This window comes from Anthonomus grandis, chromosome 13 (assembly GCF_022605725.1).
Source record: "Anthonomus grandis grandis chromosome 13, icAntGran1.3, whole genome shotgun sequence".
Classification (NCBI taxonomy): domain Eukaryota; kingdom Metazoa; phylum Arthropoda; class Insecta; order Coleoptera; family Curculionidae; genus Anthonomus; species Anthonomus grandis.
The window spans coordinates 9,951,178-9,977,399 of record NC_065558.1 but is presented as its reverse complement, the minus strand read 5'-3'; the positions used below and the strand labels follow the sequence as shown (position 1 = coordinate 9,977,399).

General features: G+C 31.9%; 2 protein-coding genes across 2 annotated transcripts; one reads left to right on the top strand and one right to left on the bottom strand.

Moving 5' to 3' along the window:
* Positions 1–15,293: 15,293 nt before the first annotated feature.
* On the bottom strand, positions 15,294–18,949 carry LOC126743923 (N-terminal Xaa-Pro-Lys N-methyltransferase 1-B). Its single transcript, XM_050451203.1, has 3 exons — positions 18,820–18,949; positions 18,278–18,753; positions 15,294–15,750 (listed from the first exon to the last, which is right to left on the bottom strand). Exons 1-3 carry the CDS (start codon positions 18,820–18,822, stop codon positions 15,507–15,509), a joined length of 723 nt encoding a protein of 240 aa, XP_050307160.1. The 5' UTR covers positions 18,823–18,949; the 3' UTR covers positions 15,294–15,506.
* Positions 18,950–19,150: 201 nt separating this feature from the next.
* On the top strand, positions 19,151–23,860 carry LOC126743922 (reticulocalbin-2). Its single transcript, XM_050451201.1, has 6 exons — positions 19,151–19,528; positions 22,670–22,856; positions 22,911–23,058; positions 23,112–23,291; positions 23,344–23,486; positions 23,539–23,860. Exons 1-6 carry the CDS (start codon positions 19,351–19,353, stop codon positions 23,708–23,710), a joined length of 1,008 nt encoding a protein of 335 aa, XP_050307158.1. The 5' UTR covers positions 19,151–19,350; the 3' UTR covers positions 23,711–23,860.
* The last annotated feature ends 2,362 nt before the right edge of the window (positions 23,861–26,222 follow it).

Here is a 26,222-nt window from a genome sequence, read left to right as displayed (position 1 = left end):
TTAATTTAAAAAAATATATTCTCTAGTTTAATTCCTATGGTTGATGAAATGTTACCAAATTTTGGCAAATATGGTAATTAACTTTTTTAAAAATTACAATATGATAGAAGTCATAGACGAACGAACAAGGATATCTAAATCGAGAAATTCTTTAATTGATGCTATTTTTGTATATAATTCTTTTTCAATTGTTATTAAATCTAGAGTTTTGCTTGCAGTTTTGATTTTTGATCATAGAATAATTTATTCTTTGGAAGGACTTCTGTTTATTAAGGGTTATGAGCTAAGGTGCGATATATATGCCCTTACATGGTACGACTTACTTATGAGGGTAACACTGTTTTCTTGAATTCCTAATAATTTACTAATAACACTTTTTGATGTTTCCGCTCTGTACCGAAAATCATAAACTACCTTAAGCCAAAAGCACCTGGTTAAATAAAAATTGAAAAATTATTATATTACATTGAAAATTTAAGCAAACCAAGGATATTCCCACTAAATTAAATTAGGTTACTGAGGTAATTGCCGGTTGATCTCGCAGGACAATTTTATAAAAATTAATAGTAATTATTAATAGATTTAGGTTGAGTCTGTGTAAAACGACGATGCATATGTAAAAAAATTGTAAATTTTAAATAACTTGATGAGTAAAAAGATATAAAAAACTGGTATTTATACATGTCCAGAGAAAAATCATGGGTAAAAGATTCATACGCAGAAGGAATAAATGGTTGAAGAACTTAAGAGAATGGTAGCATTTCAATAACTGCCAACTATTTAGAACTATAGTATCAAAAATACGCAACTTTGATGATAACCAATCTTCGGAACGAAGACGGAACCTAAAGAAGAAGAAGGAGAGGAAGAAAAAAAAGAGTAAAAACTTAATTTTTTAATTATTTTATTTATAGTTTAAACTAAGTAAAATAATAAGTCGATGATTTAAAAAAAATATTTGATGGTTTTTTATTAGACTTATTTCCAAAAAAAAATATTACAACATTCTTTGACTAATAAATTATACATGGTATCCATTATTGTCTTTTTTTGTAAACGCAGTATAGGAATTATGCTTTAAACTGTATTAGGTTACTGACGTAATCTCCTGTTAATCTCAACTATTTTTATATTCGGAGTCGGTTCTTCGTTTGGTCATTGAGATACTCTTGTGAAATAGTCAGTAATTTGTCCAAATAAAATGTTGTTGTGTTTTAACTAAACCTAGCAAGGATGAATATAGAGTGCGGCTATGGTGGGAAAACCGACTCTGCCAAAATATTTCCCACGTACTGATAAAGCCCCTTTTGATGATTCCCAAAATATTACACAAAAAAATTAAGGATTGATTGATGTTAGTGATAATTGTTGTCACTGAAAAATGATTGAACAGAGGATGTATTTATTTTAAGGTATATAGGGTATATTCCCCTCTGAGATATGTCTATTAATGCACAGAAACTATTATACATTTTATCCAATAGGTCAAGTGAATTTATATTTATAGTACGTCAATAAAAATTTCAATCTGAATCACTTTAACAGCTTGAGAGTAAATGCTTGACTTTATAAGAAGGATCCTAATATCGGGACAATATATAGATGAGACCTATATTCTATATAGGTGTGATTTGCTTATTACGAGACAAGCTGATTGACAATTCCGATATTTAAGTCACATTTAACATGTGGGACATCTTGTTGTCCCGTCGCTATGGCAAATGGATCTCCACTCGCTAAAATGAAAAAAGCGTAATTTTATGCAGATTTCTCTCATAAATTATAGGCGGGTCAATAAGTCCGTGACTTTTTGGATAAAAGACAGGTTTTTATATAAAAAGTTATTTTATTTTTCAACATAGACTCCTTTAAGTTCTATACACTTCAACGTTTCTCCAATTTTTTTATCCCTTCGGAAAAATATGATTTGTCGAGGTCATCAAAATAGGCATTTGTTTGAGAGATGATTTCGTCGTTGGAGTCAAATCTCTTTCCGCCGAGCCATTTCTTTAAGTTTGGGAATAGGAAATAATCACTGGGGGCTAAATCTGGAGAATAGGGCGGATGAGGAAGTAATTCGTAACCTAATTCATGGATTTGTGCCATGGAAACTGCATATGTGTGGACCCTTGCATTGTCCTGGTGGAAGAGAACTTTTTTTTGGCCAAATGTGGTCTTTTTTCTTTCAGTTCTTTGTTGAATCTATCCAATAAGTTGGTATAATATTCTCCATTGATTGCTTTTCCCCTTTTGAAGATAGTCAATGTGGATTATACCGCGTGCATCCCAAAAAACGGTCGCCATGACTTTATTGGCTGACAAACCCACCTTTGCCTTCTTGGGCGCCGATTCACCCCGAAAAATCCACTGTTTTGACTGCTGTTTGGTCTCCGGCGTATTGTGGTGGATCCACGTTTCGTCCACAGTAACGAAACGACGCAAAAATTCGTCCATATTGCGGCTGAATAACGCCAAACACTCTGGGAAATTGTCACACGGTTGCGTTTGTGGTCGATTGTGAGCAAACGCGGCACCCATCTTGCGGAAAGCTTTCTCATACCCAAATGATCATTCAAAATTGAAACTACTGAACCATGTGAGATGCCTATGGCTTCCACAATCTCTCTCACTTTCAATCCCGGATCGGCTAAAACCATATCGTGAATTTTTTCGATTGTTTTGGATGTAGAGACCTCGACTGGGCGTCCAGAACGTTCGGCATCTTCTGTGCTTGTACGGCCACATCGAAATTCAGTAAACCACTTCTTTACCATGGAAATGGATGGTGCAGAGTCTTCATAATATTTATCAAGCTTAGCCTTGGTTTAAGTGATGGTTTTTTTCCGTAAAAAATAAAGCTTAATGAGCACACGAAATTCACTTTTTTCCATTTTCTTCTCAAAACGAGTGGTAGTCTGCTATCAACAGCTGTCAAACACAAATTAAATGACGCAGCTTGTTCAAATTTTGACAGGCGTCTTAGACAATGGTGCCCAAGAACAATGTTTGAACTTCAAAGTCCAAAATATAGGAAACTAATGGAAACATTTTAATGAAACAAAATTAATAGTAATCAAAAGAATATTCTATGCAAATATCATTTAAAGTTGAAGCCAATTCAGGCAAAAGTTTCAGAAATATCGAACTTCTAAGGTAGTGGTGTCTAAGTGTAATGTTTGAACTACAAGATGACTACTCACTTCACAGTGTAAAATCGAGGAAACTATTGAGCATATTCTTATGAAACAAAAAGCATAGTCATCAGAAGAATGTTCTTTATAAATTTTAGTTAATGTTAGAATATTGAATCTATCTAAAAAGAGGCCTACAAGGTCTTTATATTTCCCAACAATATCACCATTATCAGTTTGTCGTTATCACTGTACAGGGTGGTTTTTTAATGTTGTGATAAAATTCAGAAACGTGTTCCTTACATGAAATTCAGGAAAAAGTTAAAAGAAAAAAACAAAATATTTCGAAAAACATTCATAAATTTGTGAAAAACTTCAAGAATTTCGTGAAAATTGGACGTCATGGCTATCCACAACAATTTTAATTTTTCATGCAAATCCTAGATATTAACAATATATACAATATAATAATCTTCCCTCCTCTGCTAGTTTGTTTTTAATAACAATTTAAATTATGTATCGATATCTGGTTGTATAGAAACTGCGAACCAGATTTTTGCTTTCATTAATTTATTACTTATTCTTTCTAAAATATTTATGGTTTATTTATGGCACTTTAGCACACGACCACCTGTTTATTATACGGCAATTATACATGAAAATGAGAAGATAATTTTTATTAATCTCAATATGGGGACACTTTTTTTTTTAACTCCGGATTCCGAGTAGTAAGAACAGTTATAATTTTTGAGAATATTCATGGCGAATATTAATGAAATTTATTTATGTGATTTAAGAGATTTTGTCTCGCATATTTTAGTTGTATATCCGTGGGAGCAGGTGAGCAGATAATAATTAATTTCAGTGCGGACAAGAAAGCGCAAAAACGAGAGCTAACCTATATTTTTTTAATTAACATCACTTCGTAATTACTCGGGCGAAGAAGATGCAACTCCGAGTTTAATTATATCATCTTTGAGCAATCGTCCCACTTTCTTACAGTAATAAATTTGAGCGTGAATCTAATTATACGCGGTTTTCTGAATGCACCAAATTTAATATATTATATTCTACATTGTCTTATTGGCTTTTTCAACAAATTATTATTATTTTTTAGAATATTTATATTATTGAGAGCATTTTGTGCACAGGAAGAATTGACATTCTAATATTAAGAAGAAAGGGTATCGGATTCATCTTTGTTACGTCCGTAATCTTTAGCAGAAATAATTGCTAAAGTATTATCTGTAAATAGAGTTATATGCTCTATTAATTTACTTTGTGGATAAAATGACCCACTAGTTATTTTTTAGAATCCTCTAGTTTGTTTCATAAAAAACTGTTTTCTTTCAATTACTTCGAAAAGCCACTAGTCATTTTTTTAGAAACCCATAGTTTCTTTAATAATAAACTGTTTTTATTTTCACTACAAAGATAACCTACTAGTTTTTTTTCTCAGAGGCCCCTAGTTAGTTTCAGTATAAATACTAAGTTTAATTTATGATGACCCACTAGTATTTTTTTTAGAAACCTCTAGTTTATTTCATGAAAAACTGTTGGTATTTTAATTTTGTATTCTATTTTGAATTCCTTTTATTCTTCTTGTCTTCAAAGTGCTTTTTGAACTAATCTATATACTATTAATAATAATTTAACGGGAGGCTTAAACCTATACCTGATAAAATTGCATTCTTAAAACATGTTAATGGATTTGGCATCTGCCAAACGCCGTCTTAGTCGCATCTTATTAAACGATGAGTTATTTATTGCTGTTATATTGCGGGTCCCGATAAATTTGAACGTAGATTGATTGAGCAGTGAATACGTCACGACAGAAAATTTATTATTTAATATAAATTTATAATAAATTGATGTTTAATCAAAATCGGTAATGGGATATATCAGCTGTGGCACGTGGATATTGTTACAATAAAAATACGTTTGATGAGAGATTTGCCCCGCGGTGATACAGGCATTTGTCAGATGAAGAGGTGATTTTTTCAGTTTTGTTTGGAACAGGTGCGGTTATTAACTACTCTTTACGACAGGAATAATTAGAAACCACTACACGTTCAAAGCTGAAGTTCATTTTACGTAATCAACGAGGTTCATTAATTTTTTTGTACATTAACACTAGGAATCGGTGAGCGAATTAGCATAAGGAGTGAAAAAAAAATCAACCCATAAACGCAAAATTCAGTAATTTTATTCATTGATTAAAATGTATTTATTCATTATTTTAACTGTAGCTAATCATTATAAGGTTCGTCAATAGTGGACATTAATTTATGAATTCATTGGTTGGTATCTATAATTTAATATAGTTTTTAATACTTACATTTACCAATGTATGTTTTATGTATGACTCTCCATTGTATGAATATTACTAGCAATCGTATATCGTATCGCTTTAGCCTGAAAGTTATAATAATTTTTCATTGTTTGGACGTATTTCCAAAAGATTAAAGAGGATTACACTCTTGTAAATGTATTTCTTGTTCTTTGCAGTTTAAGAATTTACAATATTTTTTTAATTACTTTAATTTTTCAGAAGACTTCTCATTCTTTTTAGTCCTTATAAAACTAGAGTTAAGAGTTTTTTATGAACCAGACCTCGTTCTTTTAACATAATTAAGAAATGTGGTGAACACAACCTAATTCTTCGATAAAATTTTCGGATCTCATCTTTGGATTTTATTAAGAGTTTTGCAAAACTACCTTAATTTTGGGCAAGAGCTTTAATATTGAAAACTGTTACTTTCTTAAGCTCATAGTTATCATTTTTTAAGAGAAATTGAGTCTTTCCGAATAACTCCTTATTCTTATAAGAGATTTCAAAGTTTGCAGAATACTATTTTACCTTATGCTATTGACAAGACTTACAGTCCTTTCTAACTTTCACCTTTTTTTGTAATTAATTAGTGTTTTAATACAACGTTATTCTTTAAATAAGATTATGAGCGCTAAATCATTTATTCGACAATTTTTCAAATTTGGCAAAATAGTACCTTATCTCTTTAAATGAGAGTACTTTCTGAATCTGACTTCATTCTTTGGAAGAAGTTAAAATTTTAGGCTCTCCCATAACCGAAGGCGCATAATCATAGCAAAAAGCGCCATAAGCCGCCTAACCAAAATATGGAAATAATCTATTAAAATGATTTCCCAAAATATAAAATTAGACTTGTTAGAGCTCTCGTGTTCTTTATTGTTTTGTACGGTGCTGAAACTTGGACTCTCCGTGCTTTTGAAGGTAACGTTAGAAAATTGATACCTTTGAAATGTGGTATTGGAGGCAAATGTTGCGAATACCTTGGACAGCTCATCGCATTAACGTTTCTATTTTAAATGAATTGAAAATATAACCAGATTATCATTAATCTGGCTGCAATGAATTTTTCAGTTTTTTTGTCATATAGCCGAGAGAAGATAATTTGGGGAGACTTATATCTGCGAGTGTTTTGGATAGGAAGGAGAGGACCCATCGAATGGCCTGCTAGGTCGCCTGACCTAACATCAATGGACTTTTTTTGTGGGATACCTGAGGTCGAAGGTATTTGTTAATAGGCCAAATAATCTAGACGACTTGAAAGAGAGAATTCGCAGAGAAGTGCGCGCCATAACTCCGGAAATGATTGAAAATGTGCAACGAGACCTTATTGATCGCCTTGTATATTGTCAAGCCGTAAATGGCAACCATTTTGAACATTTAACTTAATTCTTGTTCTTTTTTTATTTGTTACATGAATCGTCTTTTTTTCGATAACTGTTGACTTTAGGTATAGGCATGAAACATACGTAGAATTCCACGCGAAATTCAAAGATGAAATAAAAAAAGGTGCTTTCATTTGAAAAAATGAAGTTGATGGTCGTAATTTATTTTTGAGCAACCTCGTATATACAAACTTCACGTACAAAAATGCGCAACTTAAAATAAAAATCGACGGATCCGAGCGTTTTTTTTTTCGAACACACCCCTGAATTTTAAATGAATTTAGATATAACTTTCGGGATGCACTGTATATACGTATGTGATGGTAATTAACTAATAAATAACGTCTGTAATATTGGAAAGAATTAGGTTACTCAAACTTTATGAATCAAATATGTGATTACAATTTTATCTAAAATTAATTAAAACTATAATTAATAAACACATTAGAAATTTTAATTACCTTTTCATTTTTTAACTTTGCCCTTTTCCCTTTTTAAACTTTCATTCTCGAAAGGGTTTAATCACACCACCGATCATTAATTTTCCTTTCAGACTCAAACGTCTGGCCTGCGATTGCTTCCTGGTTGTACCGTTACGATTTCTCGCTCTTTTTTGGCAACATTCTATCGTCCTTTAATTGGCTTGGACATCTGCGAGGAAAAAAAGGCACACGCGTTTATTAAACAACCCTATTTTAATCACTATAATAATCCCGGAAGGTAGGCAAAAAAAACAAGCATGTGCCGCAAAGGGTTGTTCAACCTGTTCGGTCTAACGGTACCACAATTGGGTGTACGAAAATATGGGTTCGGTTTCGGCTACCTAAGGGCAAAAGGTCCTTTTTTATGATTTATATGATTATATTGTTTCAGTAGCTAGATTTAATATGATCAAAGGGAATTATGGAAATAGAACTTCGTTTCATATAAAAGGTTTTGAATTACAGTAACTTCTAACAGTTGTCTTACCCTGCCGTCTTAAGATAAGATGCATCTCAATATTTTAAGTTAAGTTGTTTGTAGTGAGATAGTTGGGTTCCAAGGTTTTTTTTATATAGATTTGCCCATAGTGCATTCAGCCACTACCTTAACGTAATCTATATGTATGTTGTGTATTATCTACTGTAATACACTCTTTAGGGCAATTTAGATATGGATGCACTTTACACGCCAAGGGGTTCTTTATTGCGACTTATAAACACACAATACTGGACCGATCGGGAAGGTTAGGATTTTTACATAAGCTTAGTGATAGTTATGGAAACTTACTAAGCATGTGATAGTTATGGAAACTTGGGGAAAATGTAAAGAAAATTTTATTGTTAATTCTAAAGTTGTCAAATGCAGTTTGTGTCGTTTGAGGTGTACCAGTACGCTGACGATACTCAGTTAATTCATTCTTTCGATCCAGATGACATAGAACGGGCTTCTGAAAGTATAAATAGAGACCTAAGCTTAATCTTGCGCTACTTGAAAGAACACAATCTTAATATTAATGCCAATAACGTTTTATTTTTGCCAATAAAAATCGTCGTGCTAACGTTGAAAAAAATATATACATTCAATATGATAATAACCCCTTGGCTTTTGCTAAGACCGTCAAGATTCTAGGTTTAACTATTGATTCTTCTTTAAGATTCCAAGGACATATTAGTACTGTGTTGCAGAGGTGCTATTTGCGTATGCGTCTGCTCTATGCTAACAAACATATTTTAAATTTTAAGACAAGAAAAAAACTCTCAGTATCGTTAGTGTTATCCATTTTAAATTACTGTTTTATCGTTAACTATCCTTGTCTTGATAAAATAACCCATCAGAACCTGCAACGTGTACAAAATACGTATTGTCGATTTGTGTGTAATTTAAGAAAATTTGATCATGTACATATTTTTTTCAAAATTTTTCAAAATTTGATCACCCATATACATCTATCGATTACAGTGGCTAAAAATGTCGTTTCTTTTTAAGTTTCATTTTCTTACATTTATGTATCGGCTCTATAAAAACCAAAAGCCAAAATATCTGTTAGAGAAATTAATTCCAAGAAATGCGATTCATGATAGAGATATAAGACATAAGACTCTGACATTGCCACACCATAGCACAGCTCTTTTTTCACGTAGTTATACTTACATTGCCGTAACAATTTCTAATCGATCTAGACCTAATTTTTCAATTCCAATATCTCGCTTTAAAAATTATTATAAAACTTTGTTCTTGGCGGAACAATTTCACAATTAATTTTGTTCTCTGCGGATTTACAAATGTATTTAATTAAATTTTTTTTCTCTCAATTTGTTCCTTGATTAATTTTTATATTATTACTGCTTGTTTGTCAAAACATTTGTTTTTCAAAATATGTATGCTAGTCTTCCGTTGTTTTAAATGGAATTTTTCTGTGTACTCTTTGACAAGTAAGTAATTTCATTAAATTTGTTTATATTTGGTCACTTTTAAACTTTAAAAGAAACTTTTAGCTTATTGTCACAGAGCGGCTCTGAAGATGGTTCAACAGACCGAAAGCGGATTTTAATTAGAAATTACACTGACATACAAAACGTTGTTTTACTTTTGTTACGTTTTAAACATCATCCTTTCTACCGCAGATCTGTAGTAGGCTGATACATTTTACAGATGATCCCACCATAAACACAACCTACCATACCTTCCAGATAATTGTTGAAAAATAAATTAATATTAATAAATTAGTAAAGTGTGGTACTGTTGTCCTAAGCCAAAACGTTTTGTATCGTTGTTCGTTGTCTTATTTCATCCCTACGGTGTACAACCTGTTCTCCAAGGTGATAATCAAAAGCTTTTGTCAGGTCAATATATATTTTTCATATTTTCAAAAATTAGCCACTTCGTCTTATTGGAGGCGTTTCGAATGGGGAAGCTAAATTTATTCTTGTAGCTGTTTTTCTAAAACTATTCAATTTTTTTTTAAATTCGATTTCTAATGTCTTTGTATAGGAAAATAGTAAATTCTCTTGCTTATATTCTGGCTAGAAAATTTCTCTCTCATATTGACAGAAACATTTAAAATACCTTCAATCAAGTTTAATATTAGAGGTTAACGACCACATCCCTCTATTCAACACGATGTCGATTTAAAAAGAAAATCAGGGGCACGCGACGTCTTCGTCGTCGGTTTCTTCGCAGCAGGGTAGCGCGAAGCAAAAGCGTTGATGCACCTTGGCCGCCGGCTCACCGTTCGACACCTGTACCACCAGTATGAATGTACTCTGTGCATACGTGGGGCAGGTGTAGCTATAGACTCGGAAATATAATGAAGAATTTATACTTGCAGAGTTGGACCGAGGAGGAAGGCACGTGCTAATGTATCACAAGAAAAACCACATATAGTAAGGAGACAATCACAGACCAATACAAATTAAAAGGGGTTGACGTACAAGCGAATAGTAATCAACAATGATCATCCTCAAAAACATCTAACTGTATAAACATATTTATATTTATTTTACAATTTAAGCCCTGTATATTTTTGCAACTGTACGCAGCAATTGTACGGTGCATATCGGTTCCGATATATTTTGTCATATATGGTAGTGAAAAAAAAACATCCCTATATGCCCCCGGTATGCCCTTCTACAAATGTATGAGGATTTTCATTGCTGCAATATCTACAGTTATGCTTATTAACAAATCCATTTAGATAAAATGTACATTCATCGCTGAAGCAGATATTCTTTACATGAATAGTATTATCATTAATCGCTTCAGTCATTTTTTCACAAAACTCAACTCGCCTATCGAAATCGTCTTCGGTTAACTCTTGCAATATTTTCATTTTGAATGGATGAAATTTATGAAGTTTGGTAACTGTGTGAACAGAGCCTAATGAAATACCAGTGGCAGCAACAATTTAGCGTAATGAAGTATTAGGATTTATTCCAAAATGAATTAAAATATCAACTTGAGCGGCTTCATCCAAAATTCGCCGTCAAGTTTTTTTTTTGCAACAGATCCAGTTTCAGTAAACTTAGTAACAAGGTCCAAAACATACCTATGCAAAGTTATCTTCTCCGGATGTCTGGCGTTAAACATGACGGAAGTTTGCCTAGCACATTGATTTTGGGCACCATAAATTAGAATATATAATTTCCACTCTTTCGGCTAGTGTGTAAACCATTTTAGAAGTAAATTCTTCAATTCAACAAATAAATTTTCACTATTCCAAGACTGTCACAAATGTAACTAAAGGCAAAATAAGTTCTTTATTTTCCTAATCTTCGGAATTGCTGTTTATGTTGGTAGTTAGTAAATTATAAACGAATTGTAGATTTGGCAAACCCTAACGGGCAACATTTTGAACACTTATTGAAATAAAAACTGATATTTTCATGTTTTTGTTTTCTATCTGAACAACTTAAGATAAACAAAGATTTTTCGAATTTTCTCGAAAACAAATCGACCGATTTAAAAAAATTAAACCCTGAGGGGCAGAGGGTGAAGTAATTTTAGGTTAGAAAGTTGTCCCCCTTGACAAACCTTTTGACGTATTTCGGCGTTTTTTTTAACAGTGGTTTTCGATAAATCCGTGGTGGGAAGTTTTCAAATGAACATCCTGTATATCTAGGTACACAATGAAAAATAAAGAACTTTTGAATTTTGAAATATTCCACTAAAACCTAAAAATACTACAGGAGACTCTAGAAATATTTATATAGGACATTTTAGGAATGTTTACTTTAAGCTGCTATCCTTAGACCTTACAGCCTGGAATGTTGTAAATATACTAAATGTAATCTGGTGATATACTTAATTCCCTTGAGTTATTAGGGTAGCTTAAAATACTAAAAAATAAACCTATTGTTACTGCCACTGTCATAAAAAAAATAATTTATAATAATGTTTGCAATCTCATTTGGATCTCCTAAACAACTGATGTAAGAAATGGAATTGTACTTAATATTAAAAAGTGTCATTTAATGGTTTTCATTAGCATGAGTGCAGCAAATCAAATATACACAATAAATGGTTATCCTTTGGAATTAGTCTATCAGACTAAAAACCTGGGGGCTCTATTTGAATCAAATTTGACATTTGGATTATTGTTCTTGTGTCTGGTCCCTACATTACAACGTCCACACTCAGGCTATAGAAAGTCAGAAATTTTTAAGAGTTATTTCATTTAAAGAACATCGTCACCCGGTGGAGAAATTAGTTATCTAGATATTACTACTCTAAAGCTAAGATGTATGCACAGAGACCTTACATTATTTTAGATTCTGATTATTTCAGCCCAAATCTCTTAATGTTATCTTTTCTGTGATGCTGCAGATTTTGTGTTTTTGCGTTTTATAAAAACGTAATCGTATGACCAGAATCTTTGGAAAAATTGATGAATTTTACAAATCAGATATCTGAAGTAAAATTAATTACCCCATCCCCTAAATAAATCAGACTTAATCAATGCTTCCAAATAAAACCCCATCGGACCAACTATGGATATAACGCTTATCTATCAAAATCGGATAGACTCTTTAACAATAACTGTGACAGGTTAGACTATTTTGTAAACCAGAGAGTATTTAAAGCACAGATCAAATCCTGTACTTGATGCTACGCTGGTAGTTATAAATAATAATTAGATATTTATTATTTTATTATTATTTTGCTGGAAGTTGATTGAATTTATTGATGGTACTGTTTATTTTATGTTTAATTGTTAATCACTTTGTATCTTGATTGGGCAATTGTCCGTTGATAAATAAATAAACAAATAATCAATTGCCAATCTAAGCTGCTTAGATTTTACAGCCTAGGATATTGTAAATACACTAAGTGTAATTCTGTAATATACCTAATGCCCTTGAGTTATTAAGGTAGCTTCAAAAAATTAAAAAATTAGTCTAATGTCAGTGCCACCGTCATAAAAAAATGAATTTATGATAATAAATTGCCAATATGTTTTTACATAAATATATTCTCAAAGGAATCTACATAAACCAAAATTAGATATGCAACACGACAAGTAATTAGAACTTGACCATGGAATACGTGTCATCCCATAAAAAAGCAATAAACAATAAATTAATTTAAAAGCCGTTTCGGTTTTCCAGCTTAAGTTCGGAGTGGTGAATAAATTGGCGGACCGGTGCGGAGTGTATGAGCTCCGCATGCCGCGCAGATGGCACGGGCCGAAGAGCTGCTTTGCTTCCTGGTTAATCGGTGGTGTAAATCTCCGGTATGTTTGAATATATGTCGCGGGGTCCGCTCACGTAAAAGGAGTAGAATTAATCTTCTGATGGGTTGATGTCTCCAAAATAGAGATACATACATTTTAGCGTTTGAAGCTAGTAGTCTTACACACACTTAGTATAACACTTTAAACCTAATAGGCATCTAAGTATGTATACATAAGTTTCAAGTCTCTAAACGCAGACCTAACAAACCACTTTTTGTGGTATCAAAAATTGTTTTAAAAAGCATCAGTGCTTCTACCCGTAAAACCGTGCCGACAATCTATAAGAGCCTCACATGAAGACAAAAAAAGTCATTTGCTCAAAAACAGCGCTCTCAACAATCTTTGAGATTGAACTCAGTAGAGAAATAAGCCAATAATTATCGAACCATTCTATCACTTTTTTTAAGCAAGAGAATGATTCGTGCTGTCTTCTTGGACATTCCCGGGAAGGTACATGACTCACGAGAGATGATTATGAAGTAAATCAGTGGTTCGGTTATTAATGCTGATCGGCAATTGAAATTCTTGGGGCAACAAGGTACATAAGCCACATTCAGTAATTTTTGAGAAAAACACCTTTAAAGGTGGCATGTCCTTTTCAAGTCAAAATAAAAGTACACTTTCTGTTATCAATAGAAACATTTAAAAATGGTAGTGGGTAACTCTTAGTACAAAATAGGTTTTAGCAATTCTTTGATTATAATAAGAAACACTCAAGTTTAAAAATATTATTAAGCACATTTTTAATTATCAATAGTGATGATCGTGCTGAACAAATGTATGGAAACATACAAAATAAAATAAAATATGAAATATAAACCACTATTTTTTTTTCTATAAAACTAGCCATATATCTTATGGGTCCTTGATGTTTCTTTTTCTAAGTGCGGCCAAAAATTTTATATAGGGTTCAAATCAGGTGTTCGGGATGGCCAATATAATACATGATTTTTTTCAGATGGAAACAAGTTTCTCTCAAATATGTACGTAACTGTTAGCTTCTCCTAACTCAAATTTTTCTGTTTTAATACAAATTGCTTATTGGACAACCAAAAAATTCTTCTTTGAGATTTGTTAAGACACAATTTTGTTTACTTCATTATTCATCATTATTTTAGATTCAGATAGTCATTCAAGCTCACTATCAGTTGGATAATAATATTTGTCTGCTATACTCCTTTAAACTAAAATGACTTTCTGACAAATTGTCTGACCACTTTGTTGTTGACTGAAAATATCCAATATATTCTGCGGAGACAACGAAATAATTTTGGTTTCTATTAAATTACTTTGCAAAAGGCTTGTGAACTTTAAAGTCCAATTAAATAATAAAGAATTCTCGATTTTCAGTAAAATGTGGCTTATGTACATACCTTGTCCCAAGCCCCTCAATTATTTGCGAAAGAAACAAGGCAACAGCTTTACTTCAAATTTATAGTTTTTTTACCGATGAATTCAGAATAGAATAGATTCTTTTAACATTTATTTTTTTAAATCGTTTTTGCCGAAATTGGTCTTGAGTTAACATTGGGCGTTGATAAAACGAAGTATAATGCATTATATTATGGTAAAATGAAAATCCTTCAGTCTCCCTCCACTTATTTATTAAACATTTAATTAACTTAAAATTCCCTACATGTTTCGGATACAGTGGTGTCCACCATCAGGGGGTAAAAGGATTAAAATTGGTAACAGGCACACGCTTCAGGGTTTGATTACATATCAAAAACCCTCTATTTATTATTATTGTTTTTATTTAAAAATTAAAAAGGTTTTTGATATATAATCAAAAACCCTCGTGTGCCTGTTACCAATTTTAAACCTTTTACCCCCTGATGATGGACTCCACTGTCCGAAACATGTAGGGAATTTTAAGTTAACTAAATGTTTAATAAATAAGTGGAGGGAGAGTGAAGGATTTTCATTTTACCTTAACCTACGACTCCACTGCAAGTATGGACTATTTCTTCAGTATTATATTATGTTTAACTTACACATTTTGGTACAAAACTATTGTAATTTTTTTCAATACAGTCTTTTTCTTTGCCTCAAGTCAAGTGTAAACGACCGTTTCCATTACCGTTTTTTTTATAAAAGCGTTTTTTATTCCTTTTTAGATAATGAGCCTTGATAGCACTATTTCATTAGCTGTTATCAGAAACAATATTGACTTCCTATATATACTTCTTAGTTCTATAATCCTAATTATTAAAGCTTTTGAAATAAAACTTCTTGAAAAAAAAAGCTTCATTTATTCCCGATTGCTAATAACCATTTCTAAAATGTATATATATAATAATAGATAGAAAAGGTTAATCTAATATATCACACAATATGGGTCAGTAAGTAACACAAGAAGACTATAAAGAAGTTGTGATTTCCTAAAACAGAGTAACGCTTCCCCCGTTATCAATATATTGCTTAAAAAGATTAATTATTTTCTTCCGGAATCACTCTCCTGACCCGACGTTTTCTTCATGTCTAGGCCTCAAGACAAACATGTAAACCGTAAATAAACCTTTAGGGAATCCAAGTTGTTTTACCATCCTGCAACAATCGAGCCCGGCCTTATCAAATAATTCTCTTAAGAGTCCCATTGGACGAGTGACGGAAGAGTCTGTCGTATCAACTTCCACTTGTCCGGATGAGATGTTTTCTTTGACTATTATAACTCCCTTTGGTTTGATACCTAGCCTGGAAAAAAAGACAAAAATGAGAAATTTTGCTGGATATTGAAAAATGTTTTTTTTTCAGGAAGCTCTTTGAAATCCAAGTCCAAATAACCAATTAATTCTAACTATTATCGGATGTTCTTCTTTAGGAGAGTGTGGCTTATGGTTAAGACTGTAGCAAAGGGAGCAAAAAGTAATTTAAAACTGCACATGATATAGAAACCTCTTGTGAATTCTTCCAAATCATTGCATCTTATTGCATATTATTGCAAGACCACAAAAAGGTTTAACATCCCTCATTCTCAGTTTGTACGATATCAATATAATACAATACTACACAATACCAGAGGCAATACAATATTCAGGGTATAGATATTGCAAGATTTTTATCATGAATTAAAGAGTTGAGGAGGCAACAACTACCCGAAATTGATAAAAAAATACATTTAAGTAAAAAACTACCAAAAAATTCAATTTGCTTTAAATACCTCCTTTTCACAAATTTTCTAATAGGCTAGCAATAAACAATTATTCTTTTGCAAAAAAATATTTATCTCTGCTTGACCTGTTTGACATATCCAGCACCTTCGCCAATTACAATCATACTATTTAAAGAGCCATGAAAATGATTTTAAAATGTGACCTGAATGTTTGTACATGCTAAAATGTACTAATTTGACTATGAAACTGTACTAATTTGACTACTTAATTCTGTTCTGTACAGAGGCTTAATTAAATGCAATCTTATGTAGTTTGGTTGTTTTCAAAAATTAAATTCTAAAATCATCAAAAAAAAAAAGGTAAAAAGTAAGTATACAAGAAGTTCCTATGACTAATTATAATTACATAGCCACATAACAATTCTAATATAAAATAATGTAAGTTTATAACAGCAATAACAAGTTTTACCAATGATGAGTTGTAAATTAGGAGATATATTTTATGTTGTAAGTATCTGAAATCGGCTTAAAGAAATGCACTGCAGTTGTAATACATGTTTCACAAAGCAGTTCTTTCTAATACATACCCGTTTAAAAAAATCTTAAATAGGAGGTGGCAATTTATTGAAAAAAAAAAAATAGTAAATGTAGCAAAATATCTCCCACTTGACTACATATTTTTTAGTATACAAAGTAAAATCAAATATAATTGCAATGTAACACTAATAAATATTTAATGTTTTTTAAAAGAACTGCTTGCATCTTACCAATACCTGAGTTTCTTGAGTAAAAATATATGCGCAAGCGAAAATGAGCATCATGATGGTAAAGTCGTACAACAACGATGTAAATTTATTTCCAGACTTTTGCAGAATAAATAATTTACAAATTAATATAAATAAGTATAAAAACATGAACTATAGGTCATTAATATCAATATAACATCAACGGCACAGAAATAAACACAGTTGAGGTACCAACAAAACATATCTAAGACGAATATCTGTCTTAGGCCTTACATTTACAAGCAATTTAAAATTTCAGACATATTTTAAAGATCTATGAAAACAATGCTATAAAAGCTTAATGTTAACTTGAGATTTTCCAACTATAAAACATGCATTTATTATATCTAAATTGGGATATGACTCAGTATTGTGGGGTCCAAAACAGGTTACATATGACTGCTCTTGAAAAAAATTCAAGAGGCTTGTTAGATTCGCCATATTACAAAAAACATGGGATGTCCTGCTTTTCTGATTCTAGTAGATATAAGGATCAATGAAAAGGTGTGTTAACTCTTGACCAACATCAACTAAACAATGGAATATGCTTTATTTTGATATACTGCATCAGAATAGCTCTTCACAGCCTTTAGGGCAAGTACTAAATAAAACAATTTTAATACAATTGGTGCAAGATTAATAGGCTTCCTCTTAATATTGAAAAGTGTAAAAAGATGTCAATTTGTTTGCTGAAAAATTAAATTAGCTTTGACTATATATTAAATGTCCCAATTCTTTCTAACTGTGATTATGTTAGTGATGTAAGAGTCACTATTGATAAAACACTAAATTTTTGCAATCATATAGATAACATCATAAAAACATCTTTAAAATCTCTTGATTTTATTATATGAGCTAAATGAGACTTCACTAATATATCAAGTAGAATCATCTTATTTAATTCCCTAATAAAATCAAGGATATAATCAGCACTCAGCAGATTTAATATGCTTTGCCTTCATCAGGAAACCATTTGTGCAGGTTTGCTTGGTTTTTCAAATTATGTAGTGGTCACATTAATTGCCTGGAATTGCTTGAGTCTGGATTTTGATCTCTTTAACATATCTTCTCTTCATTTTAACCCAACCCATTTACTTAATGCACCTCTTGTACTTTTCTTTCTTGTACATATTTTATGATTACCTATTACCTATGTTTTTATATATGATTATTAGTATTTTTCATGATAGGTATATGTATAATTATATTTTCATATATTGTCTTAGTGATTAGGATTAGATTCCTGTTAGACTGTCAGAAAGTCAATATACTTTTTGGAATTAGGAAACTATGAAGCCATACTGGCCTAAAAAAGTATTCTTACTTGCATCTTTCAAAGAAAGCAACAAAATCCTCATCCGTCAAATGGCCCAAAACCCATTGGCACCAAATCACATCATACTTCCCAGGTTCTGGCCGGAAGTCCTGCAATCCAACAGGAAACATTTGCCCAATTTTTTTCTCCAAAATAGTTTTTCCCAAATACTTTTTGGCACTTTCTAGAAACTGGGGGTTTTGTTCTACCATGTCCACCCTATCAAAGAGGTCACTTAATAGGAATTTGGTTATGCGGCCAATACCTGCCCCACAATCCAATGCATAACCTCTGCCAAGTGGTTGTTTTGTGGAGGTAAAAAGTTGTTTTAATAGGGTTTTGGAACTATGAATATCCGTTGTAGAGATCTCTGAGAAGCCCCCGAGCATTCCGTCGACTGTCGGAGGGATTTTCGACCAGTATTCGGCCCCATCTTTGTAGAAATTTTCATTTGGTGTTAGTGATAAACGTTCATTTGACGTTTCCTATAAAACGGGATGAAATATTTAAAAAAAAACTGTTTATTTATTTGATATAGCAGCAATTCTTACCATTTGAATTATTTTCTTAGGTTATGATTTGTAATTTTTCATGTAAAAATAAAGTATAATAATTCAAGATGTTTTATTTTTAAATATATGCGGGAAACCTGTCAGTCATGACAGATGTCAAATTAATTATGACAGTTCTGTATATATAAATAATTATGCGGAATAAATTTACATTGTTTAATTGGAATAAAAAAAGATTATTGTAAAAATAGATAAAATAATTATACATGAAATTTGTTTGCAATGTTTCTTTTATATATAAACTTTAAGTAGTTTTTTGAATATCCGCAACGGAATAAATAGGCATGTCAAAAGGTATGTTTACACCTGCGCCCTTATGTACTAGATGTTCCATATTTGACACTTCTTTTTATTTATTTTGCTTTCAGTTCAAGATTTAATATTCAAATTTAAGACAATTCTCTAACAATTTTTTTAATTATTCGAAGCCTTAATTAATTAAAAATCTCTTTAAAACATTTCCTGTTCTCGATTCTTAGTTCCACTGTTATATAAAGTGGCGATATAAAAATGGTAACATTTCATAAACTGTGCCTAAACTTTTGTGTCTTCCTAATCTGCCAATGTTTGTGTTCTGCTGCTGTGGTTTCTAATAAACTCCATGGGGCCCATGAACATTTAACTAAAGAACGTGAGAAGGATGGACCTTATTCCCCACAGGATCAGCATGTACATTATGATGACTCGGGTAAGAAAGAATTTTATAGTCTCCCTTTATAAATCAACTGAGGACTCCTATAGTTTTGGAGTATACAGAGATATAACAACTTCTAAGATTAATTTGACAGAGACTTAAGATAATTAAATGAAAAAATTAAAAAAATATGTGATTGCAACATAGCACTGTGACTAAACACACATATGTGCAAAGATTGCTGCAATTACCAACAATAACAAATTAAATCTCCAAACAGGCCTCCCAAACACTTTGCCAATAATAGTATTACATGTTTAGTGATTAACACGATATGTATGTAGTAAATATACTGAAAATTCCACCCACAGGCAATGATACACCTAGGTGACAGCAGGGCAGTGTCTTACAGTTCCTTTTCAGCTATTAAACAATATAATTGAGGCGTTCAGAGCTAAAGTGGATCAAAACCATATTTCATAGTTTTGAGATAAATTGAGTTAAAGTTATATTACACAAGTGACTCCTCAGAGAGAGTTAAATGAGATTTTTCTTTTTAGAATTGTGTTATGACTAAAACTAACTTAAATATTCATCATGGTTTGAAAATTCAAAATTAGGAATGAAAGGTGATAATACACTTTTACACTTTCGTGATGCTGATTCAATTACTCCAAAATCTTGATCATTAGGAAGAAATGAGTGACCAGAAAGACCAGAAAAATTTATGATCAATTGTTTCAATGCTTAACTGGGGATCTAGGACCAAGTTCAAGAATGTAGAGGCCACTTTAATATTTTGATTTTGGCCAGTACACGAATCTGAGTAAAGAATTACATGGGAATGATGTTTGGCCTCCTCCCTAATATGTTTTGCAAGCATAGACTCTTGTGATCCTCTCCCTCCTTTTGTCTCGTCCCATAAGTGCATGTATCCATTGTTTTTGTTAAAAGAAGAATGGATAGTAACAATGGACAAGATACTACAATACCATTTAAAATTTGAAAAATTAGAGAAATGTCACTCATTATCCATCTTTTAGCTAGAATAATCAGATTTGTTTAAAATAAGAGATGTTCTGAAATAAGATTCACACTAAAACCTGCAATTACAATACTTCAAAAATTTGTGTTGTATTCTCTCAAATTATGATTTATAAATATTATACTGTGGAGTCCACATAATTTAACCATATTTAAGTGATCTGATCAACCAGGCATACTGACTTGATTGACAGGTTCATTAAAAGTTAATTCATAATTAAATAATATTCCCAAATCTTAAAATAGTTGATCTTAATCAGCAAATATTAAAAATTCATAATGTTTTATATACAATATTAAGTTTGTTGACAAATTGACCAAATATATGGCATGAAGTTGGAATATATGTATATGGCATCAACCTGATGCTCCCTCTCCAAGGCACTCAGCAGTTTAAGGTTTTAAGTGAGTACATAAGTTACTGCAGGTCAACTTCCTCTAAAGCTATGCTGTTCATCGATTATTAATTCTTTATATTGCCAATTTAAGTAGTTATAGACTATGTTATATGTTACATGGTCTACATGTATTATTTCAAAACATTAGTTTTTCTGGGAAGATCTTGTAGGATAAGTATTTTTTTGTTAAATTATCCTCTACCAGTACTAGAGATATTGTTTAGGATAATAGCTGTAAGTCTAGCTAAAACAAGAGATATCTAATAATAATTTCAAGTTATATTTTAAAACAAGGATATCTAATAATAATTTATTGTAGTTATAAAAGCTTTAATAAAGGATTTTGTTTAAAAAAGACAAAACTTGTCAATTTTAATTGTAATCAAATTTGTGACAAATAGCAGAGATTCTGTAGGGTTTATTTATTTATTTATTTAAGTACAAGGCTCTCCTACAGATAGACTAAACAATCCAATAACAGGAAAGCTCAAAATATCTTATGAATTTAAATACAAGTAAGTGCTTTGGCAAACATTACATTTTCACCAAACCTAACAAATATACCAAGCAATATAAACCTAACTAACTTATTTAATAGTATCTCTTATAAACAATAAAGAAGCATATATTCATATGAATAATGACAATAGGAAAAATAGGACAATATTTATCGTTCTTTGCGAAATTAGGTAGAATTTCTTAAGTATCGCTTAAATGAAGCCATACTGGTGAAAAATACATCATTATTCAAATTAGTTTCTTGAAAATTATTAAAACTACGGGCGCATCTCAACAATAGAGAGTTAGAGAGTTATGGTTATTTGGCAAAAATGCTATTTCTATCTGTTTTAGATTTTTCCCTACTTCTCTTCATTAAAATATTACAATTTAAATAAGCATCACTCTTACAAGGCATTGTCAAATTTCAAATTCTTAAAAAATTATATAATTTCCTCCTAAATTTAAGAATGGAACACTTATTTAATGAAAAAATAGCATATATAGGCAATTTCAATTAAGTAGAATAGAGAATATCAGTTCCTAAATTGCTAATGGTATATTCACTGGACCCCTGGTTACTTTTGTGTAAATTCAAAACAATGATTAACAGAACTAATTCGTTGCTGTCTAAATGGATCTGGATAGATGCAATTCCTGTTAATTGAATTTATGAATAAAGCAGAATAACGCAAATGTACAATGCAAATGACATGCATGATTTCTTAAAATTTCAAAAGATGTAAGAAAAATAATTCACTCCTTTTTACTAACATTTCCAGCCTTCTCAAAAAAGTCTTTCCTTTATTCACCCATTTTGTGTGATTTTTTTTTCTAATTCTCTCTGTTAGGCCATCGATACGTCAGAGTTAAATAAATATTTGCAACTGTAAAGTAAAATAAGGTTTATCTGCTTATAATTCTATACTGTCAGTCAGAACTGTTCAAAAATTTTCCACACAAAGAGAAAAGCAAGTCAATCTATTCAAATATGTCCTTGTGAAATAAGTCTCATATTATTAATGCATATTTCAAATATCTAAAGTTAATTAGTGTACATAACCATTGTTTGGAGTTTTCTTATTTAAATAGTCAACTCCTATACTTGTATTACACTTAAGATCTCTTATACTTGCAATTGGTACATCTATGTTCGATTCTCTATTGTATCCTTTATTGAAACATTATTGGACTATTCTGTATTGTTGTGAAAGTCCTATGAAAAGAATTTAAAAAAAAGTCTGACTTTTTACAGGAGCCCATCAGAATCATTTTGACCACGAAGCTATACTAGGTAGCAGTAAAGAAGCAGAAGAATATGATACGTTACCCCCTGAAGAAGCCAAAAAGCGCCTGGCCATTCTTTTAAAAAAAATGGATACTTCTCATGATGGTTATATTGACAGAACAGAGCTGCAAGCATGGATTCTAAAATCATTTATGTAAGGGTGAATTGCTTCCTGGTTTTTATCTGTTATGTTATTAAAACATCTTAGGACCCTAGCAGAAGAAGAAGTACAGGAAAGGATGGAAGATATGGATGAAAACGGTGATGGATTAGTTAGTTGGGAAGAGTTTATCGCTGATACTTACGGGGTGCTAGAAAATACACAAAATTTGCAGTTTAATGATGATAATTACCATGTTAGGTGATCTATTTTTTGTAAATATTTTTTTAATGACAGAGCATTTTGCAGTTAATAAAAGAAGATAGAGAAATGTGGGAGGCTGCAGATAAGAATGGCAATGATATCTTAGATGAAGATGAATTTAAAAGGTTTCATTCTCCAGAGGACTATCCGGAAATGAGGAATATTATTATTAATCAAACCCTAAAAAATAAAGATACAGATAAAGATGGATCTATTAGTTTTCAGGTATGCTTAAATGCTTTCCAGTTTTTGAATAATCCAACAGGCATGTTTTTAGGAGTTTATTGGTGATAAGGGAGCCTTAATGGACAAAGAGAATTTGTTGATAGAACAAAATAAATTCGATCATGACTTTGACAGGGATAATGATGGAAAATTGACTGGAGATGAAATATTGTATTGGATTGTGCCTAGCAACGAGTAAGTAAATCTTTTATCTCAAATAAACGTTCAATAATTTTTTTATGTGTAGGGATATTGCTAATGAAGAAGTAACTCATTTGTTCGCATCCAGCGATGACGATCATGATGACCTGCTTAGTTTCGAGGAGGTCATTGAGCATCATGACATATTCGTTGGCAGTGAGGCTACCGATTATGGCGACCACTTGCATAACATACATCATCTTGATGATGAGTTATGATTTAATTTTGTTGGTTTTGCTGTTTTCAGTTATTTATTTTTGTTTAAGGGCATTGATAATACTTAACCAGTGCCTAACCTGATCTGACTACTATTTTAGACTACTTAATGTGATTTGATTATTTATTATTAGTTGATAGATTTTGTGTGCCATGTTTGTTTTATCTTAGTACAGAAGGTGTGCTTGTGTGTATATTTTAAGAAATTGACTAAAATTATACCGAGTATAATTTGTTTTTTTTTTCAGAAGTGTTCCAAAAGATTAGAAATTACTTTTTAGCAAAAATTAAATATGTGGCAAACTCATCTAGAGGTTAAAAATTGTCATTTTTTTTGTTGCACATATTAATTTTGTATATTCAGATTAATATACGTTTAATTAAAATTTGAATTACTTTAATTAATTAAGTTATTTGAATTAATTAAAACCAGGCACTTCTCTTTTAAGTATTTTAAATTCTTACGACTTGAAAATGCAACTTCTGCATCTGTAACTACAATTGACTATTTCTGTACAAATTTTGATGACGTTTTATGCACAGTTGCTTGATGCCATATAATACTGTATTATCTTCATCTCATTATATGGGAAGAATTTTCAGCAGGAGAAAGTTCAATGCTTTTTCTGCTGCTACAGCTTCGGTAAATTGGAATGCACTTGAAACGGCTCCTGACCCACTTACTTAATTTTTTCTAGTTCTGTGTGATAAGATCAATCAGTGCTTTCCTAAAATGATGCTTAAAACTAAGAAACGAAAACCATGGGTTACAAGAGGCCTTAGAATTTCAGCTAAAAACCTCCGTTTTTTGACTAAATTGTGCAAATATACCACAAATGAAAATATTCTTCTATATCATCAGAAATACCGTAGTCTGTACAGAAAGACAATTAAAGCAGCAAAATCTAATTATTATAGGGATCGCTTAAATATGTCATCAAATAGGAAAAGAGAGTGTTGGTCGATTATTAATGATTTTAGACATTGCCATAGAAAAGTATCTGAACCGGAGTTAAGACCTGACATTTTAAACGACTATTATTGTGATATACCTAATATCTTGCTCAAGGGCATTCGTAGTAACATTGATCCCTTACACTATCTTCAACAAGTGTCGGTTGAGCATTCATTTTTCTTTCATCCTGTCGATCTTACCGAAGTAAAAAATGAAATCAAACGCCTAAAAAACCATAAATCATCTGGAGCTGATGGGATATCTTCGAGGTTGTTACTCTTTTTGCCTGATTCAGCCTTAAATGCTTTAGTTTCTGCCATAAACAATTCTTTACATATTGGCATTTTTCCTTCATGTTTAAAAGAGGCAGTGGTTATCCCGCTTTATAAGGGTGGAGATTTGGATCAGTCTTGTAATTTCCGTCCCATTTCTATTTTGTCTACCCTCTCTAAGATAGTTGAAAAACTTGCAAAAAGCAGAATCTTGTCCTTTTTACATCATAATGGCATTTTGTCTGCAAATCAGTTTGGATTTCAAGCCGGTAAAGGGACTCATGATGCTGTTTTTAGCTTTTTGGAGAGCGTCTATGTGTCCTTGAATTCTGGAGAGTCATCGGCGGCAGTGTTTTGTGATCTATCCAAAGCATTTGACTGTGTGGATCATGGAATACTGTTATCTAAGCTCGATAAATATGGTTTTAGGGGCGTAGTATTGCGATGGCTTGAGTCCTATCTATCAAATCGTACTCAGAAGGTTTCAGTGTCTGGGCGTATGTCTGCTTCTAGATCCCTAAAATGCGGCGTTCCCCAGGGTTCAGTGTTGGGACCACTGTTATTTTTACTGTATGTGGATGACTTGAGTTCATTGAAACTGCAGGGCAAGGTGGTTCAGTTTGCTGATGATACCACCATACTATGGAGCCATAAAAATTCTGTTTATATTAAGACTTGTATCCTTGAAGACCTTCAGATTTTATCAGGGTGGTGTGCTTCCAACAGGCTCGTGTTTAATATAAGAAAGACGTCTATTATGCGGTTTAAGTGCGATGTTCAGGGTCTGATGTTTGACGAAAATTCCCTCTTGCAGAATAAAGAGTGCTGCAAGTTCCTAGGAATAACCATTGATGGTCGCCTTCGGTTTGAAGATCATATTTTACATTTAGCTGGGAAATTATCTTCCGGATGTTTTGCAGTAAGAATGGCAAAACAAGAGCTGGGAGGGGTGGTTGCACGTTCAGTGTACTTTTCACTTATTGAATCTCATAGTCGGTATGGCTTGCCTTTTTGGGGTTTAACCAATAAGGGGCTACTTGTTATTTTCTTTGTTATTCAAAAAAAAGCAGTTAGATACCTGTGTTCTGCTAAGTTAAGAGATTCTTGCAAACCCCTCTTCATTTCTGAAAAAATCCTAACTCTTTTTTCACTCTTTATCTTAGAAACAGCTGCTCTTATTCACAAAATTCCCAAACTACTCTCTGACACTGGCCATTTGACTCGTCGTGTAAATGATGTTCCCCTATCTATTCCTACGTCTTCCCTTACCAAAAACTCATTAATTTA

Excerpts from the sequence above, each read along its gene's own strand:
- LOC126743923 (XM_050451203.1), bottom strand. Across the intron at positions 15,751-18,277 it reads GCTTTCTTTGAAAGATGCAA|GCTAGGTATCAAACCAAAGG; the intron begins GTAAGAATACTT and ends CTTTTTTTCCAG.
- LOC126743922 (XM_050451201.1), top strand. The coding sequence starts at position 19,351 with ATGGTAACATTTCATAAACTGTGCCTAAACTTTTGTGTCTTCCTAATC. Across the intron at positions 23,292-23,343 it reads ATGGATCTATTAGTTTTCAG|GAGTTTATTGGTGATAAGGG; the intron begins GTATGCTTAAAT and ends GCATGTTTTTAG. Across the intron at positions 23,487-23,538 it reads TGGATTGTGCCTAGCAACGA|GGATATTGCTAATGAAGAAG; the intron begins GTAAGTAAATCT and ends TTTTATGTGTAG.